Source organism: Saccharomyces eubayanus, chromosome VIII (assembly GCF_001298625.1).
Source record: "Saccharomyces eubayanus strain FM1318 chromosome VIII, whole genome shotgun sequence".
NCBI classification, from domain to species: Eukaryota; Fungi; Ascomycota; class Saccharomycetes; order Saccharomycetales; family Saccharomycetaceae; genus Saccharomyces; species Saccharomyces eubayanus.
The window spans coordinates 344,768-364,383 of NC_030983.1; the positions used below are offsets into that span (position 1 = coordinate 344,768).

Below are 19,616 nucleotides of genomic sequence, written 5' to 3' on the forward strand. Positions count from 1 at the left end.
AATACGTAAGGCTCTTGAATAATAAAAACTTTATAATCCTCTATCAAATTACGTACTTGGTCGTATTACCTTTGTTTTATTTACAGAGCAGAAAGAGTTTCAAAGATGTAGAAAACAGCTGCATTGGCTGGCACAGCTCTAAAGAGTGTTATACCCAACCCTCTATAAAACCCTTTTATACCAAACTTGGCGTATATATTCTTCACCGCATTGGTAAGGCTTATATGCTCTGTTTGCATTATTGACTTCACCGTATCTGCAGGGAAAATACTAGCGTTGAATGCCAAACCAGCACTCCCTCCACTAACGAGAAGTTCCCATATCTTATTTTCGTTTCTTTTCGGGTCATCAAGAGTATGCCTGTCTTTCAAAGACTGTTTCATTAGTTCATAGGTCGCAAACCAGGCGATACCTCCAAGACTCTCTCGAATAAAAGTCCCCGATTGTCCTTGCCACAATCCTGTTACACCTCTCTCGCTTACGATCGCCTTTATTGTAGGCAGAACCTTTGTATGCTTCACTTTAGTAGAGGTACTCTGTAAGTTGGCAACTTGCAGTTTACATTTTACCAATTCTACAGGTGTCAGTACCAGGCTTGCACACGAGCCCGCCACTCCACCAGAGATTAATATCTCTCCTAACGGAGAAACGTTTGTGTGCTTCTCTAAAAGCTTGTGACATTGGTTATATGAAACGAACAACATGGCGTTCTCTAGGGATGCCCCCACCAGAGGCGAAGCAATCCCTTGGAAGAATCCTCGCGCTATACCCTCATGCTGGTAAGTGTATTTTATGCACGACCAAGTCGTTGGAAAGACACTTGACGCTTGTGTTTGCAACCTGACTTTCACAGTATCGAATGGAAATTCGATTACTTTACCACATGCACCTGCGATGGAACCATTTACTATATCGCGAATGGCACCTTCTAACCAACCTTTGTTTCCACTGTCGTCCATTTGTTATCGGCTTTCAAAGAGTTTACTTCACTGGTGGGAAGAAAAAAACGTCACTTATGAGAAAATGCATGTTCTTAGGATCTGAGACACGTTAACTGTAGCAGTTTTATACTTATATGAACGGATCGACACCAAAACAGACGTGTTATTCATTGCTGGCGATTGTCCACGCTGCGGCCACAGCCGAAAAACTGTGTCACATTTCTCGAGACTATAGTGAGTCATGATGCGTAACTGAAAAGGGCCATAGTCAAAACCAGAGCAGTGTACCAGCAAGGCCTGGTACTTTTCATGGTATATGCCTTCGAGTTGATTCACTAACCGAGCTGTTATTGTAGTCCATCAAGAATGGTACGATATATATTGCTGTAGTTAAGTATGCTTGGATTGGAAAAAGAAGTTCCTTAGGAAAATTAGTTGTAATGAACCAGTTGCCGATGAAGAGTAATATCTTATACGCTCAGCCATCACATGGACATCTCGCGTTTGTCCTGGACACTATCTGATACACTTATACAAAAAAAGAGGCACTAGGTATTCCAAAGAACAATATATTTCAACATTTAACATCCGTGATAGTTTAATGGTCAGAATGGGCGCTTGTCGCGTGCCAGATCGGGGTTCAATTCCCCGTCGCGGAGATTTTTTTTGAACCCTTTCACTAATGAAATAGTGAAGAGTGAGAGAGTTACTATTAGAGCTTACGATATATCTTTTATAAAATAACATTGTGATCCTATGTACATGTCTAAGACCGATTGTTTTTTTTGTTTTTTTTACCTAGAGACTACTCTTATTCAGGTTTTGAATCAGTTTTATGATTTCTGAAAGATCTTCTATAGAGACATCTACTAAATCTTTGTTCTCGAGCACTAGATGGCCATTCACATGATTTTTGAGCAATACTGTCAGGCAACCAGCAGATCTACCAGATTTCATGTCATCGTACGAATCGCCCACCATGATCATTTCAGAGGGACTTAGGTTCAGCTTGGAGGCAATATGCTGTAATGGATCGGGCTGAGGTTTCGTGGGCTTGAAATCTCTTGTTATAATATGGTCGAACTTGGAAAACTCCTGTGGGATGAACCTTGCAACGAAAGTCTCCACTGGAGCACCGACGTTTCTAGTACATATATTCTTACTAATACCATTGGTTGTCAGATACTTCATCAAATCAATCAGGGAGGGTTGTGGTTGCATCTGGTTCATGGCTTTGGCTTCAACTACTTCTATTTGATTACACGCTTCTTTCCTTTCCTTCTCTGTGGGCAGCGTTTCAATGAAGTGAAGAATATCGATCGATTTGTCGTGCAACCCTATGGCGTTTCTCATCGCAGGGAACATCCATGGTTGAGGCAGACACAACGTACCATCCATATCGAATACAACTGCTTTGATGTGCCTTAATGCTTCTAGTCCTTGCAACTTGGTCATTATTTTCTGCTGCTCTTGGAAAAACCTTAGGTATATATATCTTAGTGATTGGTTCCACTTATCGCAGTTGGCGGCAATTTAAATTAAACGCAGTAGACTCCAACACCCTGCAATTTCGTTACAAGATATATATGGCATTTGGGTTTTTTTTCATTTTCTTAACACTTTTTCTCTTTCTCGCGTTCATAGTCAGGGTTTCAGAGAAAGGGGACCTCTTTAGGATTAAATGAAAGAACCAGCATAGCCTAGTCTTCAGCAAGTTCCTCTTATCATCGAGATACTTGGGCCCTAAAGAGTAACTGCTGCTTTTTTTTATCAGATAGTTTTTCAAAAGTTTTTCTTTTTCCTCTGGACAATGGCGTCGGCTGTACCTTATGATCCATATGATGATCTGGATAACAATCCATTTGCTGAACCACAGGAAGATCACCAGCCAATTGCAGCAACCGCTGATGGATCTTCCTCTATGAAAGAAGAGCAAGCAAGTGCTGAAGAAGCCACTGTTTCTGACCAGGCTACCAGTGTGGTCAACAGTGCTCAAGAGGAACTGGGCGGAAAAGAAAATTCAACACTGTCAAAACCAGTTACCAAACGAGACGGAGATAACCCTATACTGGCACAACCCCTTCAACGTGATATACTTCCTGAAAGAAATGACGAAAAGAAAAAATACACTATGCTTGTCAAAGTATCAGGGCTGGAACGCTTCGGATCTACCACTGGTAAGAAAGATAATCCAACTATCGTATTTGACTGCTCAACAAACCTACCCACATTTCGCAAAAAACAATATAAGAACGTCAAAAAATCATACGAAGAATTTCATCAACTGTTCAAATATTTAAATGCTGCTATACAAGAATCCTTTGTTCCCACCCTTCCTCCCGCATACACATCATTTGGTATTAATAGCGAAGAAGATAAAACTAAAGTTTCACGGAATTTCCAGCTCTGGTTCAACAGAGTATCACAAGACCCGCTGATTCTTCGGAATGAAGAAGTGGCTTTTTTCATCGAAAGCGACTTCGGTACGTACACTCCCATCAACAAGTACAAATCACTTGCATCAGGGTTGAGGAGAAAAACTTTAAAGCAGTTGGCACCTCCTTATGATGAAACCACAGAACTAGCAGAGTTCCGGCCATTAGTCAAATCTATATATGTTGTCTCTCAAAATTTGCAAGAAAAACTGCTAAAGGTTTCAAGGAACCGTAAAATAATGGTTCAGGAAGAAAATGCATTTGGCCAGGACTTCGGTAATTTGGATGAACACAACAAACTATACAAGAGATACGGTAAGATTTTGACTGCTGTGGGTGATATTGATAGCATTATAGCCACTATGGATATGGCGACATTTTACGATGGTTTGGAATGGGTTGTTAGAGATAGCTATGTCGTGAAAGAGGCATTGACTAACAGACATTTTATCATGCGAAATCTAAACCAAGCACAACAGAATTCAAAGGCTAAACAGGAACAAGCTCGCAGATTCAGGTCCAGAAGAGACATTAATCCCATGAAAATCGATGAAGCACTACGCCAGTTGAAAACAGCAACCAAGGATGAACAAGTTTTGACTTTAAAGCTTCAGCGGATTACATCCAACATGCTTATTGAGAGGAAGCAATGGCTCGCCTGGTACGAGGAATGGATAAGAAATTCTATTAAAGAATTTACACTGCGGAAAATAGAATACGAAAGGAAGAAGCTAACGTTACTGGAACGAGTCCGCTCCGATATCAGGAAGGCTGACGAGAACGGTGGTTTATCACGTCTGGGACGCCAGGCTGTTTCTGCCAACAGCACCGATACTTCTCAGACTGTCAAGGGCGACAGTTGGACTGGAGAGAGTAATCGTAAAAGTCAAATCCCGATCAATAAGATTGCTCATACCGAATTTGACAATGAACTGTTCACAGAAGACGATGGATGTGCCTCCCAAGACTCTGACACTACATCGCTGAACGCTCGTCATGCTGCATCGCTGTTGGGTATGTCTACTAAATAGCGTAACTATATATATGTATAAATAGATATATATATATATAAATGTAGAAATTTTCAAGACTTGCCTTGTCCCAAAGGTACTTGCGACCGGGTAAAGCGGCGTGCTGCAATTTTAAAATTTTTTTTTCAAATTTCACCTAGAAAAATTTTTTATCCTCATCTTCCTTTATTGAACTTTAATCGCTTGCTTAATCTGTACTCATTGTTTTATTTACAATTGTTATTTCGTTCGGTTCTCAAGGAAAAGCAGACCACGCACCCAAGAATTTCTAGTATTAGTTAAAAATGGTTGCTTTCACTGTTGACCAAATGCGTTCTTTAATGGACAAAGTTACCAATGTGCGTAACATGTCCGTTATTGCTCACGTCGATCATGGTAAGTCCACTTTGACCGATTCCTTGGTCCAAAGAGCCGGTATCATTTCCGCTGCTAAGGCCGGTGAAGCTCGTTTCACCGATACCAGAAAGGATGAACAAGAAAGAGGTATCACTATCAAGTCCACTGCCATCTCCTTATACTCTGAAATGTCCGACGAAGATGTCAAGGAAATCAAGCAAAAGACCGACGGTAACTCCTTCTTGATCAACTTGATCGATTCCCCAGGTCACGTCGATTTCTCCTCTGAAGTCACTGCCGCTTTGCGTGTCACCGATGGTGCTTTGGTTGTCGTCGACACCATCGAAGGTGTCTGTGTTCAAACCGAAACCGTTTTGAGACAAGCCTTGGGTGAAAGAATTAAGCCTGTTGTTGTTATCAACAAGGTTGACAGAGCTTTGTTGGAATTGCAAGTTTCCAAGGAAGATTTATACCAAACTTTTGCCAGAACTGTTGAATCCGTTAACGTCATCGTCTCCACCTACGCCGATGAAATTTTGGGTGACGTCCAAGTCTACCCAGCCAAGGGTACCGTTGCCTTCGGTTCCGGTTTGCACGGTTGGGCTTTCACCATCCGTCAATTCGCCACCAGATACGCCAAGAAGTTCGGTGTCGATCAATCCAAGATGATGGAAAGATTGTGGGGTGACTCTTTCTTCAACCCAAAGACCAAGAAGTGGACCAACAAGGACACTGATGCCGATGGTAAGCCATTGGAAAGAGCTTTCAACATGTTCATCTTGGACCCAATCTTCAGATTATTCACTGCCATCATGAACTTCAAGAAGGAAGAAATTCCAGTCTTGCTAGAAAAGTTGGAAATCATCTTGAAGGGTGACGAAAAGGACTTGGAAGGTAAGGCCTTATTGAAGGTTGTTATGAGAAAGTTCTTGCCAGCTGCTGACGCTTTGTTGGAAATGATCATCTTACACTTGCCATCTCCAGTCACTGCTCAAGCTTACAGAGCCGAACAATTATACGAAGGTCCAGCTGACGATGCCAGTTGTATTGCCATCAAGAACTGTGATCCAAAGGCTGACTTGATGTTGTACGTCTCCAAGATGGTGCCAACCTCTGATAAGGGTAGATTCTACGCTTTCGGTAGAGTTTTTGCCGGTACTGTTAAGTCCGGTCAAAAGGTCAGAATCCAAGGTCCAAACTACGTTCCAGGTAAGAAGGACGATTTGTTCATCAAGGCCATCCAAAGAGTTGTTTTGATGATGGGTAGATTCGTCGAACCAATCGATGACTGTCCAGCCGGTAACATTATCGGTTTAGTCGGTATCGATCAATTTTTGTTGAAGACCGGTACTTTGACCACCAACGAAACCTCTCACAACATGAAGGTCATGAAATTCTCCGTCTCTCCAGTTGTGCAAGTCGCTGTCGAAGTTAAGAACGCCAACGACTTGCCAAAATTGGTCGAAGGTTTGAAGAGATTGTCCAAGTCCGATCCATGTGTCTTGACTTACATGTCCGAATCCGGTGAACATATCGTTGCTGGTACCGGTGAATTACATTTGGAAATTTGTTTGCAAGATTTGGAACAAGACCACGCCGGTGTTCCATTGAAGATTTCTCCACCAGTCGTCGCTTACAGAGAAACTGTCGAAACCGAATCTTCCCAAACCGCTTTGTCTAAGTCTCCAAACAAGCATAACAGAATTTACTTGAAGGCTGAACCAATCGAAGAAGAAGTTTCTTTGGCTATCGAAAACGGTGTCATCAACCCAAGAGATGATTTCAAGGCCAGAGCTAGAGTCATGGCTGATGAATTCGGCTGGGACGTCACTGACGCCAGAAAGATCTGGTGTTTCGGTCCAGACGGTAACGGTCCAAATTTGGTTGTCGACCAAACTAAGGCTGTCCAATACTTGCACGAAATCAAGGATTCCGTTGTTGCTGCTTTCCAATGGGCTACCAAGGAAGGTCCAATTTTCGGTGAAGAAATGAGATCCGTCAGAGTTAACATCTTGGATGTCACCTTACATGCCGATGCTATCCACAGAGGTGGTGGTCAAATCATCCCAACCATGAGAAGAGCTACCTACGCCGGTTTCTTGTTGGCTGAACCAAAGATTCAAGAACCAGTTTTCTTGGTCGAAATTCAATGTCCAGAACAAGCTGTCGGTGGTATCTACTCCGTCTTAAACAAGAAGAGAGGTCAAGTCGTCTCTGAAGAACAAAGACCAGGTACTCCATTGTTTACCGTCAAGGCTTACTTGCCAGTCAACGAATCTTTCGGTTTCACTGGTGAATTGAGACAAGCCACTGGTGGTCAAGCTTTCCCACAAATGGTCTTCGACCATTGGGCCACYTTGGGTTCCGACCCATTGGACCCAACCTCCAAGGCTGGTGAAATTGTTCTCGCTGCTCGTAAGAGACACGGTATGAAGGAAGAAGTTCCAGGCTGGCAAGAATATTACGACAAGTTATAAGAAGCTTGAATAAGAAGAATGTGAGTTTGACCAAATAATCCTTACAGTATAAAATTTCTCTTACTCTTTTTTCCCTTCAAAAATTTGTCGTAATACATATAATAAGGTAGTATACATATATATTATTCTTTTATACATCTTTGTCATATAGTTATATTCCGAATGTCACAATCGAATCTGATCCATCATAAAAAAAAAATGGATTTCTTTTTCATTTCCTTTCTGTCTGTGCTCCTCTCCTCTCAAGTTAGAAGTATTGTAGAGAACGACCACATCTCCTTGGGTCACATGATTCACCAGGCTAACTCACTCTTGCGGTGTATAACACTGGCGAAACGTTCGAGAAGATCAATTTCAGGGTCTCATTACACACCTGACGTTACTGGAGCGTAATATTACGTATATCTGACCAGGACCTAGTTCATAGTTTTTGGCCCGAGCCATTAGCAGAAAAGGAGAGGGGGGCCGGCTTCCGCGGCTATAGTGGGCGTACCCCGCCGCATGTAGGCATTTCTATAATTAGAGCGAAAAGGGAAAGAGGGAAAATCCTAAGTGAGGAGACGCAGCCCCATCGGGCTAAAACTCCCTCAACCGGAGGGGCAAACAAAGCGTATATCTTATTATGGCCGATGCTTGGCTTAGAGGCAAGCCTACCGAGAAACCTGAGCCCCTGCAGATGAAATAAAGAGGCAATTACTCTTCCGGTTTACTTGCCTCACCCTCCATTGGGGAAAATAGCTTTTCGAAGAAACGTCGAGATTGAAGACTATCGTCGTTTCTTTTCCATTTAAATATAAAGAATATTCTCTGAAACGATACTAGAGAATTCAGAACTTGGATTGCGTTTGGGTCTTTAACGTACAAATAGACTAGTATGTAATAGTGGTATACAAAAGTACTTACAAGACAATAAACAAGCAAGTGCGAAAGCTAAGAATAGCACATAAAATTAATACGTTTTCAACCATACCTTATAACACAGACTACGTAACACAAATAAAAGCAGAATCGAAAAAGCAAAACACGATGTTTAACATAAATTTGCTTTCAACGCCTTCTTCTAGAGAACCTTCTCCTCAAGGCGACTCGTCCCCAACGTCTTCTGTAAAATGTAAGAGGGATAGAGACACTTTTTCCAGCTCACAGAACGAATTCGACGGCAAAGTGTTTGGAGTTTCTTTGGAAGATTCCCTGCGAGTCGCCCACGAAGAGGTGGCCATCGAACAAAACATTCACGAATCTGAGTTCATTCCGATATTAATAGCGAAAAACGGGCAATATTTGAAAGAAAATGCATTAGACACAATCGGGATTTTCCGTATCGCAGGTAGCAATAAACGTGTTAAAGAACTGCAAAGTATATATTCCAAACCATCTGATTTCGGCCGAAATTTTGAAGGCTGGAGTGATTTCAATGTCCACGATATCGCAACTGTATTAAAAAGATACCTGAACGCATTAAGTGAACCTTTAGTTCCATTAGCATTATACGATGTCTTCAGAAATCCAATTCTGCAAAACCCCCAAATAGACGAAGGGAAGAAAGAAATCATCGAGGACTACAAAGACATCTACATGCTCTTACCACAACCAAACAGACACCTAATACTATATTTAGTTGGGTTGCTGAGTTTGTTTGCGAAAAACGAAAAGAAAAACTTAATGCCTGCAAGCAATTTAGCGGCCATTGTTCAGCCATCAATACTTTCTCATCCCAAACACGAAATGGACCCAAGGGAGTATGAAGTCTCCAGGATGGTCATCGAGTTCCTCATCACGCACGCTTCCGACATAATACCAAATGAAGCAAAGTCAAACAAAAACGCCAGCCCCAATTCAGGAATGGTGGCGAAGTTTAGCAACGTAGTTGTTCCTGAAATGGCCATTGACTCCGATGACGAAGAGCCCCCAATGCCTTCAATAGATAACCACATGCTGCCGAAGTCACGTGCGCACTCCGACTCGAACAATTTCATCCTGCAGCCTGCCGTATCCTGCAGCCCCACCGACCTCGACAAGAACGGCCTCTCTGTACCAAGAACATACAAGGGAAGAACCCTGAGTGCAGAATCCCTTTCGCCCAAACTCGGCAAATTGCTTGGCGGCCGCAGCAGCAATAACGACCCCAGGGAGAGGAGTCCCAGAAGCGAAAACAAGACCAAGAACAAACAGCATAGGCAGTCGTGGTTAAGAAGACTCACCAGCCCTTCTAGAACGGTCCCTTAGTCGTTCTCACCACTGTAATAGGCTAGCTGCTGCCGAAAATCGGCAAAGAGGTTGCCCCGCCCGGAGGCCCTTTTGCGACACTCGGCGGGTCCGGCGAGCAATCTCGGTCCGCGTCTCGGCGAGGGGGGCATGACACGGGCCCTTCTGGTTGGTCAGTCGATATTTTCTGTAGTTTCCATTGTGCGGTTAAGATAATATATAAGTTATTGGAAAGCTCATAGGTCCCTTATTGTATGTCTTTACAACTCGGCTTCTCATCACAATCATCATCAGAAAACCCCTCTTATTTAAGTTTTCTTCCTCACTTATTTATTTATTATTCATATTATTTACATATATATTCCAAGTGTATGACTCCATCACAAATCCCTTATTCGTACTAGAACTAACTCGGTGAGAATACGCACAGCAGCATTAGCAGGAGCGAATAACATATTACTATAACAGATAATAATAATGTTGAGAAACACTTTTTTAAGAAACACCTCGAGAAGGTTTTTGTCTACCGTCAAGCAACCTTCCATCGGAAGATACACTGGTAAGCCAGATCCTTCCACGGGAAGATACACAGTCTCATTCATCGAAGGTGATGGTATCGGTCCAGAAATTTCTAAATCAGTGAAAAAAATCTTTAGTGCAGCAGACGTTCCCATAAATTGGGAGTTTTGTGATGTAAGCCCCATCTTCGTGAACGGGTTAACTACCATCCCAGATCCTGCCGTACAATCTATCACCAAGAATTTAGTTGCTTTGAAAGGCCCTCTAGCCACACCAATTGGTAAAGGTCACAGATCTTTGAACCTGACCCTAAGAAAAACATTCGGTCTGTTTGCTAATGTTCGTCCTGCCAAATCTATCGAAGGTTTCAAGACTACTTATGAAAACGTTGACTTAGTCCTTATCAGAGAAAATACTGAAGGTGAATACTCCGGTATCGAACACATAGTTTGCCCCGGTGTTGTTCAATCCATCAAATTGATTACAAGAGAGGCCTCCGAGAGAGTCATCAGATATGCTTTTGAATACGCAAGAGCCATTGGCAGACCAAGAATCATCGTGGTACATAAATCTACTATCCAGAGACTAGCTGATGGTCTTTTCGTTAGTGTTGCCAAAGAATTATCTAAGGAATACCCTGATATTACCTTTGAAACCGAACTTATCGATAACAAAGTGTTGAATGTCGTTACTAACCCATCTTCCTACACTGATGCTGTCTCTGTCTGTCCAAATCTTTACGGTGATATCCTATCTGACTTGAACTCTGGTTTGAGTGCCGGTTCTTTGGGTTTAACTCCTTCTGCGAATATTGGTCATAAAGTCTCTATCTTTGAAGCTGTTCATGGTTCTGCTCCAGATATTGCCGGAAAAGACAAAGCCAACCCAACTGCGCTACTTTTGTCCTCAGTTATGATGTTAAACCACATGGGCCTAACTTCTCATGCTGATCAAATTCAGAATGCAGTTTTGTCTACCATCGCATCTGGTTCAGAAAACAGAACCGGCGATTTGGCTGGTACTGCTACTACTTCCTCTTTCACTGAGGCAGTCATCAAGAGATTATAAACCACCCCTTTTCTTTAAGCCAGCCCCTGTTATATAAATATATAACCAGTCTTACAAAATAATGACTCCAGGATAGTTTATGAGACAAATGGGCAAAATTTGAAGGGGATATTTATATATATATATATATATATATACACACACATAAAAAGAACATCAAGATTTACTCCAAGGTTACAATCGTATTATCATGAGCGTTTTAATATCCTTTTTTGATAACCTGAAGAACTTTGTACATCCAATGCTTACTTGGATATTTATTAATAGATTACACTACAAAACCGAAGAAAGATAAACGAGCATCACTCATTAGCATTTCCAATTGATAGTTAAATAGTGTAGAAAAAAAAAAAATCAAACTAGGCATAGTGTGTATAAAGAATAATGCAATCGGCTAATGAACCGTTTGCTTTATGTCTATCTATTCGTTTATCTGCCACCTGCCAGTCCTTGTCTCATAACATAAGGTATTGTTTATTGTTGTTTTCCCTTATAAATATATTGATAATCGTAAACCTCGTCAACAAAATTAGAACTCCTTTTCCACGATGTTATTTCATCCATAATGTCATCCAAATTAAATAACCTGACATTTGGATAGAGGCCCTCCATCCTTGACACGCCCATACCAGCGGACCCACCATAACATAACCACATCTCGTTTTTTGACTGTAAGCAACAATCATTATTGTGTTCATGTCCACAACTGACACCTTTCACATTCCAAAGATTCAGGATATCAAGAAAACTATTATAGTGTTTACCGCCGATCATCATCGAAACCTCGCCTTTAGACCTAGACGTATCCACGGTTAAAGTTGATCTTTCATTATATTGTCCGATGATAGGAAACAGTCCATGCGGTCTATATTCCGATAGGGGGAAGTACTGGAATGTCAAACCATAATCAATTTTCCCAATAAGATCAATGTACTTTAACAAGAAGTTATTCACAGGATTGAAGGAATCAAAAATAAAAAATAAAGCTTCTGATGGACTTGGTTCATATTTAATGTCTGTTTCTCTTTCAAAGAGAGCATGCTTCAGCAATTTTTTTGTGAATGAAACTTGTATAGCCATATGCCCCTCTTCTGTTGCAACGTGATTAAACGAGTAAGGTAAGTTGCTGATAAAGTCTTTTATTTGCGGCAATGCAGCCAGTTTTGATTCATCAGATGCACCTAGGGAAATTGCATAAGGTATTTTATTGGAGATCATTGGTTGTACAAGCCTCATAATGCAAGTTTGGTAGTCCATGGAGTTTGTGGAGTCTAGCAGATCACCCGTAATAACAACCAAATCCGGATTCTCTAAGGCGAGTATGCGATCAATAAAATTTACCGTTTTTATTTCGTTAATGATTGTCATACTGTTTTCTGTGCATTTAAAGTGGAAATCTGTCATTTGAAGGATTTTGAATGACCTTTGTCCCTTCGAAAAGTGGATATGGGGAGATGTTATTTTGTAATCTTCATCTACTTGAAGTAATCTTAAAATGTTGTTTTCATTATCAGGTGATTTTAAAGGCCCTGATAATCCGTTCAAAGGCCCACGACGAGCACGCGGAGTCTTAATTTTTCTTGTAATTGATATGGGCAACGATGGTATATTATTTCTGTGGAATTCATGAATAACTTCTTTCCAATAAGGTCTTGATTCAATGAATGATGAGCCTAAATACATTTCTAAATTTACTATAGGCGGATCATTGTCATCATCATTAAGAATATACTTGCACCATATGCCACTTCCTTTGTATACCCACTCCTCACCAAACACGGATATATCGTCTGAATCCACCGCTATACCAAAAAGTAGTTTCCACCAAGGTGAGGTAGGTTTATCGCGCTGGTATACGTGGTTATGGAAGACAGAACTGTCACTCGATTTAACCATTTTGTTGATGTCTCTCAATACTTCTAATGGAATTAACGCTGAGTCTCGTGCTATAGCTAATTCTTTTATCGAATTTTTCAACTTGCTCTGTTTATTTTTGGCATGGACATACAAGTAGCTATTGTAAAAAATTCCGTTTTCAAGTGAATATATTGGCTCTGCACTTATGTTCTTAGAAACCCTATTCCACAACACGTTCTTTTTTTCCTTAACCAGTTTACTGGCACCGGAAGGCTGTAATATTGGAGCATATAGGGAACCACATTGCCTGTACCAGCAGTAGCATCGTAAAACCTGAATATCGTCTATTAAACCACCATGATATTCGGAAAAATTAGAGCCCAGTAACGTATTTTTTGCATTCAGACTTAATGAATCTCTTGATATATACAGAGAAAAAATGCATAATATAAAAAGTATCCTCCGTAAAAAATTAAACTTTCTTCTATAATGTAATCTCATGCAAATAATTGAGAGTAATATGGGCAAAAGTTAATGACTATGACAACGGATGAAGTGAAAGAGGGGTGACTCGAAAGCAACGGAGAACAATGTGAGCTATTTTGATCTTGGATGAAGGTGAAAGTAAGGCTGGCTAAAACGAAATTGAAGAAATTGAAAACCTCGAATAAATACCAATATCTTACCAAAAAAGAGAAAAAAAAATGACGAAAGCTCAATGAAATGAAGTTGGAAATTAAAACAATAGGGTATTGTTGAAGCTACAATCGGAAATGAAGAAAGAAAGAAATAAGGAAAGAACAACACGCTGGTTTATTATTCGAGGTAAAGCTGTTAATTTTTTGAAACTTGGCACCATTCTCGATCAGAAGCATAAAGAAATGCAAAATTTGCACTTTATCTGCTAACCTTTTTTTTTTTTTGTTTGATCCTCAAGTCTTGATTTATACCCGTAAATAGAAGTTTTCGGACTGCGGGCGCAGTAGCCGTTGGACAGTTTTATAGTGTTAAAAACGTAAAAAAGACGGCTAGATAGTCTAAAAATACATAGCATCGTATACTGGAACTTTTGAAATCGTCATTAAACACAGGTGCTATTTTGCATTGTTAAAAGTGTATGTAGGTCTATCTAATTAATCGGAGTCGTTGTTGTTATCGTTATCGTTACTATTATTATTGTCGATACTTTGGTCGGAGTTTGTACTGATATTGCCAGTGCTATCGTTGAACTGCGCACGCAAAGTGTTCAATGAATTTTGGTCATCTTTGGCAAACTTTACACACCCGGTATTGTTCTCTAAAGCTTTCGCGACTTCGTCGTTGGTGGGGATTTTCCCCTCCTCACAGTATATGAACATCAGAGGCATTTCACTTGCAAATTTCGTTCCACGCCTGATGGCTTCTTGAACCGCGGAAGGCGAGCATTTGTTTATTTTGAATTCTGTGCCCAATGTGTTACTCTGTGTCCATGACCACTCGCCGTCTCTTTCTCTAGTGAAATAGGAATAAGGCGATAGTGCTGCCATCGAGAGAATGTATGGATTTTCAATCAACCCCAACTGTTTGGCGGTGTTGATGATATGTATCTCTGGGTGTGAGAGGTTCCATTCCCCGTGCAGCTTAGATGCCAAGTCCTTGTACTCCTCCATTTTAGCGGCCCTGGAAGAGTTTAGCGTGTCTTTCAATGACGCGATTTGCTTCGAGGTCTCGTTATCAGCATCTTTCTTGTCCGCTTGCAAATATGCTAGCGTAGACTCTAAGATGGTGGATATGTTTTTACCTTGGTAACTTTTCAAATTGTTGATCTCTTGGAGTAAAGATCTGGACTTGATGCGGGCTTGCTTCCGCTTATAAATGATGTGTCTTATTAGTTGGTCTTTGCAACGCTTCGTGTAAAGTTGCGGGTAAAATTCCAGTGGAACGTCCACACCGTTGGGAAGCGTCACTGTCTCTGTATTAGTTTCTAGTTCATTGAACAGTATTGTCAGCACAGGTGCCACTTCCTTCAACGTGTTCTCGGGCTCGGAGTACTCCCCATCTTGGTGCCCACCCTCACCGCCATATACGACATTTCCCGCTTCCTCCTCCTCTTCCTCAGGGTACAACAGCACATTAAACATTTTGTACAGGTTGGAATCGTATTCCTCTGGCAGAAAATGGAACAGAGACAAAAAGGTCTCCATGGGCGGTTCGTTCTTATCTGGAGTGTGTAAGGCAGATGATATAAAGAGGTTTCTTGTTTCTCGGTCTCTGATCCCCGGACACATTTCCAAGTCCACTGCCAATGACTTGATGAACGTGGGGAGCACTTCGTAAAGATGCTCGGAATCAGCCAACTTGGACCTCAATTGTGGTTCCAAAGACAGCGTGAACAGCTTGGCCGAGACAAAGGCTCTTTCGCATGCCTTCGCGTTGACCACGGAGATGAGCTTCTGTAACTGCCACAGCAGGTGCGGCTGCGGGTCCTTGCTCAGCCCGCTGGCCACCACAATTTCTGATGTGGTAGAGCCGTCATTTGACTCGCGGTAGGCGAGCCTGTACCTAGGTGCTGCGAAGGATGACCCCTTGAACCAGTCCAGCCTATAGTTCAGATCCTGGAAGTCCGGCTTCAAGAACACATGCGGGAAGTACATGGACGCAAGCAGCGCAAACAGGCCAAAATAACTCTCGATCAGCGAGTTCAAGGGCAGCGGCAAGACGACCGTCGGGTCGTCCACGGCAGACTTGAATTGATTGTGTTGCACTATACTGTACGAAGGGGGCGGCAAGGAGGTATCCGATATGGAGTAGTGGTCCGGCCCGCGACTATTGGAGCTGCTGGAGCCGCTATGGTCGTCGGTCAGGTCGTCGTAGGCCTCACCATCACCATCACCACCGACCACGTCAGGCATATCAATATCCTGGTCGCCAGAGTTCGGAACGTCGTAGGTGCTGGTCTCAACATCGGACACCATCCTATTCTCAGAGATCATGGGCTGACCCGTGCTCGCCTGCTCCGGCAGCTCATTAGAAAATATAAAGTTGACTGCAGCCTCCAAATTGCCACCGGTTCTCTGGAGCGCGTCCACAGCCACCTCGTGGGGAATACCCATTTCCAGTAGCGACTTCACAGCCTGGTTGTCCATCATCGCTTGCCAATAAGCTCAAACACTGTTTTATCTGTTCTATCGATGCGGACTGTCCCTCTTGTCCTTCTTGTCCTTCCCCTTGCTTCTCTCCCGTCCTTTCTTTACCGACCTCGCACTACTAACTACCCTTCAACAACAATAGCAAAACCTGCTCCCGAGCCGGGCCGCCCGGACGTCACCCGCCCGGTCTGCGCGCCTTCGCAGCGCATCCATCGTGCATCTCCGGCGGAAAAATAGACGTTCAGTACATGAGAAGACGTTTTTATTCGACATAAAGTTTTTCAGCTGGCAACGAGAACCCTCTTTCCACACGCACACACGGTCGCTGAAGCAGTGTCGCACACGCACGGAGAAACAGAAGTACACTACCTCGAGTGGCGAAACGTACCCCCCCTTCCAGCTTACTCGTGCATTTTTAAAGAGTTTGTACCGGTGTGAAGAGGAAGTTTCACAGACAGCTTGAGTAAGAAAGCAGAAAAAAAAGAGAAAAAAGAAAACGATCTCGACTAGAGTGACGGGTTGAAAAAACACACGCAAGCAAGCAAGCGAGTAAAAAAGTAAATTATCGGATAGGTTTCCCCAGTGTCTTATATAGCATACGCTAGCAACAGTCCAAAAAAAAAAAAACATGAACGAAGAGGAAATGGCATCCGCTTCTTGTGGTCTTGCTGCTGCAGAAACAGCAACTGCAGCAGCCAATGGCGGCGCCGAGGGGAGCGACATTCCCGAGGACGCCAAGAAACATGGCTCGAAGACGCTGGTAGGGCCTCGACCTCCTCAAAATGCGATATTTATTCATAAGTTGTACCAGATCCTGGAGGACGACTCGTTGCACGACTTGATATGGTGGTCTCCATCCGGTCTGTCCTTCATGATCAAGCCCGTGGAGCGGTTCAGTAAAGCCCTGGCCACGTACTTCAAGCATACCAATATCACGAGTTTTGTGAGGCAGTTGAACATTTACGGCTTCCACAAGGTGTCGCACGACCATACTAGCAACGACACCAACAGTGGCGACGATGGTAATACCAACGATGATGCCAACGCAAACGACGATAACGGTGGTAACAAGAACAGCAGTGGCGAAGAAACGACCGGCGCCGGCTCGCAAGAGAAGGAAAAGAGCAACCCCACCAAGATCTGGGAATTCAAGCATAGCTCCGGTATTTTCAAGAAGGGCGATATCGAGAGCCTCAAGCACATCAAGAGAAGGGCTTCCTCGCGCATCAACAGCAGGAAGAACTCGAGTAACCAGAACTACGATATGGACTCTAGTATAAGAGCAAGACCCTCTTCTGCGCAAGACCCGGCTTCAACTTCCAGCGCCTTCAGTACCTACATCCCGCAAATTCCGGGCGCCAGCAGCTCTATCCCTGAATGTTTCTCTCACGTGCCTTATGAAAACGCAAACCACGGCCCGTTAGAATTCAATAACCCGGATGCACAGGAAACGAGCAGACCGCTTAGTTTCCAGGACGAAACTCTCACCCATTTGAAGGACATCAATTTCGATATGATCAAAATTATAGAGTCTATGCAGCACTTCATTTCCCTGCAGCACAGTTTCTGTTCGCAAAGTTTCACCTTCAAGAATGTCAGCAAAAAAAAATCCGAAAACATCATTAAGGACCACCAAAACCAACTCAAGATATTCGAAAACGATATGCTCACTTTCAAGCAGCACGTGATGTCAAGAACACATCGCACAATAGATGCGTTGCATGCTACTGGCGCTGCCATTTCAACCGCCACCGCTCCCACTCCAGTATCCGCTCACAAACCCCAATACGAAATAATGGTTGCTCCAAACAACCAGTACGCTCCGCAGAAATCAGCATTGAGCGCTAACATCCCTTCAAGGTTCAACACCACTTCCGTACCGCCATCCCAGTTTTTTATCCAGTACCAACCGCAGCAACAGCAACAGCAACAGCAGCAGCAACAACAACAACAACAACAACATCAACATCAACAACAACAACAACAACAACATCATCAACACCAACAACAACATCAACAACAACAACAACAACAACATCAACATCAACATCAACAACACATGACTTATGCGAAACAACCACCGCATATGCCGAACTTCATCAATCAGCCCATACCCATCCAGCAGCTACCGCCACAGTACGCAGACACTTTCAACACTCCGCAAATGATGCACAATCCCTTTGCCTCGAAGAACGGCAACAAACCAGGCAACACCAAGAGAACCAATAGCGTTCTTATGGACCCCTTGACACCTGCGGCCAGTGTCGGTGTCCAAGGTCCACTGAACTACCCCATCATGAACGTCAATCCATCGATCCGTGACTATAACAAGTGTCTCCCTCAAAATACGGCTCCAAGTCCTATATATCCTATAAATGAGCCCACAACTAGGTTGTATTCTCAACCAAAAATGAGAACTCTCGGGTCTACAAGCTCTTTACCCAACGATAGGAGAAACAGCCCCTTGAAATTAACACCAAGATCCTCGTTGAATGAAGATAGTTTATACATCAAGCCTAGAAATTCACTTAAATCAAGCATTTCGGGCACCTCAATTTCCTCCTCCTTCACCCTGGTTTCCAACAACCCGGCTCCTATTCGCTACTCTCAACAGGGACTGCTTCGTTCATTGAATAAAGCAGCCAATTGCGCTCCGGATTCAGCAACTCCATTGGACCCCTCTGTCTTGACGGGTCCTACTCCTAAAAACATGGACAATCTACCCATTGTTTCTTCAAATTTAATAAACTCTCCAATGAACGTCGAACACGGCACAAGCATATCGAACCCGCAGCCTACATCACAGATGGAACTACCGCAGCCATCGTTGCCCACAACAAACGTCACTAAAAGCAATGACGAGACTGATACTATCAGAAGATCTGGGAGTGGTGTTTATTCCTTATTAAATAAGGATGATAGCAGTTCAGCCAATGCTAATCCTAAAGGTAAAGGGGAAACCACACCAGTATCTAAGAAGGTCAGGTTGTGAGTCCTACTTATCCTTTTTCTCTCCGGTTCTTCGGGAATGCGGAGCAACCACCTCGTGCCAACCAAAATGCGTTGCCTTTCATTTTGGGCACTTTAACAGGAATTTTTTTTTTACATTTTATTCACTTCTTTTTTTCCAAATCCTTGTGATTATAACTCTCTTTTTTTTTTTACCAACTCTGGTAGTTGTTTTATTAAGTTCTCATCCCCCCCCCCCCCCCTCACAACATTGTATTTTTCATTTTTCACTTTCCACTTCTTCCTTCCATTTTCACCCTTCCATTTTCACCCTTTAATTCGTATAAAAAATAATATCTGCCTTTTTGCTTTTGAGCCGGTTTCCTTTACTAACCGTTTCAAAACAATGACAAGATTTTACAGAACAGATGTTAATATAACTCATAAACAAAACTGCACCTTTCCGATACACTCTAAAAATCCTGTACTTTATTACAATATATATATATAAATTTATGTAATTGCTATTAACAACCATTACAATCATTAAAAATCAATTGAGATTTCATTATTTACTAATGCTTTAGAAGTGTTACTACAATTGTTTTGCACAAAAGAGCCAAAATTCATTCATTTTTTTCATCCGTTCCTTGCTTACTTTCTGAGAGAG

At 42.5% G+C, this 19,616-nt stretch overlaps 9 protein-coding genes and 1 non-coding gene across 10 annotated transcripts; 6 read left to right on the forward strand and 4 right to left on the reverse strand.

The window, feature by feature from the left end:
- Positions 1-80: 80 nt before the first annotated feature.
- ORT1 (Ort1p) lies at positions 81-959 on the reverse strand (the record flags this gene model as incomplete). Its single annotated transcript, XM_018367967.1, has 1 exon — positions 81-959. The coding sequence occupies one exon, from the start codon at positions 957-959 to the stop codon at positions 81-83; it is 879 nt and encodes a 292-aa protein (XP_018219349.1).
- Positions 960-1,528: 569 nt separating this feature from the next.
- DI49_4966 lies at positions 1,529-1,600 on the forward strand. Its single transcript has one exon. It is a non-coding gene; the product is annotated as a tRNA-Asp (tRNA).
- A 139-nt stretch (positions 1,601-1,739) lies between these two features.
- DI49_4967 (putative haloacid dehalogenase-like hydrolase) lies at positions 1,740-2,396 on the reverse strand (the record flags this gene model as incomplete). Its single annotated transcript, XM_018367968.1, has 1 exon — positions 1,740-2,396. The coding sequence occupies one exon, from the start codon at positions 2,394-2,396 to the stop codon at positions 1,740-1,742; it is 657 nt and encodes a 218-aa protein (XP_018219350.1).
- Positions 2,397-2,751: 355 nt separating this feature from the next.
- VPS17 (retromer subunit VPS17) lies at positions 2,752-4,407 on the forward strand (the record flags this gene model as incomplete). The annotated part of the gene is made up of 1 exon (XM_018367969.1): positions 2,752-4,407. The coding sequence occupies one exon, from the start codon at positions 2,752-2,754 to the stop codon at positions 4,405-4,407; it is 1,656 nt and encodes a 551-aa protein (XP_018219351.1).
- A 284-nt stretch (positions 4,408-4,691) lies between these two features.
- On the forward strand, positions 4,692-7,220 carry EFT1 (elongation factor 2; the record flags this gene model as incomplete). Its single annotated transcript, XM_018367970.1, has 1 exon — positions 4,692-7,220. The coding sequence occupies one exon, from the start codon at positions 4,692-4,694 to the stop codon at positions 7,218-7,220; it is 2,529 nt and encodes an 842-aa protein (XP_018219352.1).
- Positions 7,221-8,246: 1,026 nt separating this feature from the next.
- Positions 8,247-9,446, forward strand: BAG7 (GTPase-activating protein BAG7; the record flags this gene model as incomplete). Its single annotated transcript, XM_018367971.1, has 1 exon — positions 8,247-9,446. One exon carries the CDS (start codon positions 8,247-8,249, stop codon positions 9,444-9,446), a length of 1,200 nt encoding a protein of 399 aa, XP_018219353.1.
- Positions 9,447-9,902: 456 nt separating this feature from the next.
- Positions 9,903-11,012, forward strand: IDH2 (isocitrate dehydrogenase (NAD(+)) IDH2; the record flags this gene model as incomplete). The annotated part of the gene is made up of 1 exon (XM_018367972.1): positions 9,903-11,012. The coding sequence occupies one exon, from the start codon at positions 9,903-9,905 to the stop codon at positions 11,010-11,012; it is 1,110 nt and encodes a 369-aa protein (XP_018219354.1).
- A 474-nt stretch (positions 11,013-11,486) lies between these two features.
- SIA1 (Sia1p) lies at positions 11,487-13,370 on the reverse strand (the record flags this gene model as incomplete). The annotated part of the gene is made up of 1 exon (XM_018367973.1): positions 11,487-13,370. One exon carries the CDS (start codon positions 13,368-13,370, stop codon positions 11,487-11,489), a length of 1,884 nt encoding a protein of 627 aa, XP_018219355.1.
- Positions 13,371-14,002: 632 nt separating this feature from the next.
- Positions 14,003-15,997, reverse strand: RUP1 (Rup1p; the record flags this gene model as incomplete). Its single annotated transcript, XM_018367974.1, has 1 exon — positions 14,003-15,997. The coding sequence occupies one exon, from the start codon at positions 15,995-15,997 to the stop codon at positions 14,003-14,005; it is 1,995 nt and encodes a 664-aa protein (XP_018219356.1).
- Positions 15,998-16,625: 628 nt separating this feature from the next.
- Positions 16,626-18,989, forward strand: SFL1 (Sfl1p; the record flags this gene model as incomplete). The annotated part of the gene is made up of 1 exon (XM_018367975.1): positions 16,626-18,989. One exon carries the CDS (start codon positions 16,626-16,628, stop codon positions 18,987-18,989), a length of 2,364 nt encoding a protein of 787 aa, XP_018219357.1.
- Between the last annotated feature and the right edge of the window lie 627 nt (positions 18,990-19,616).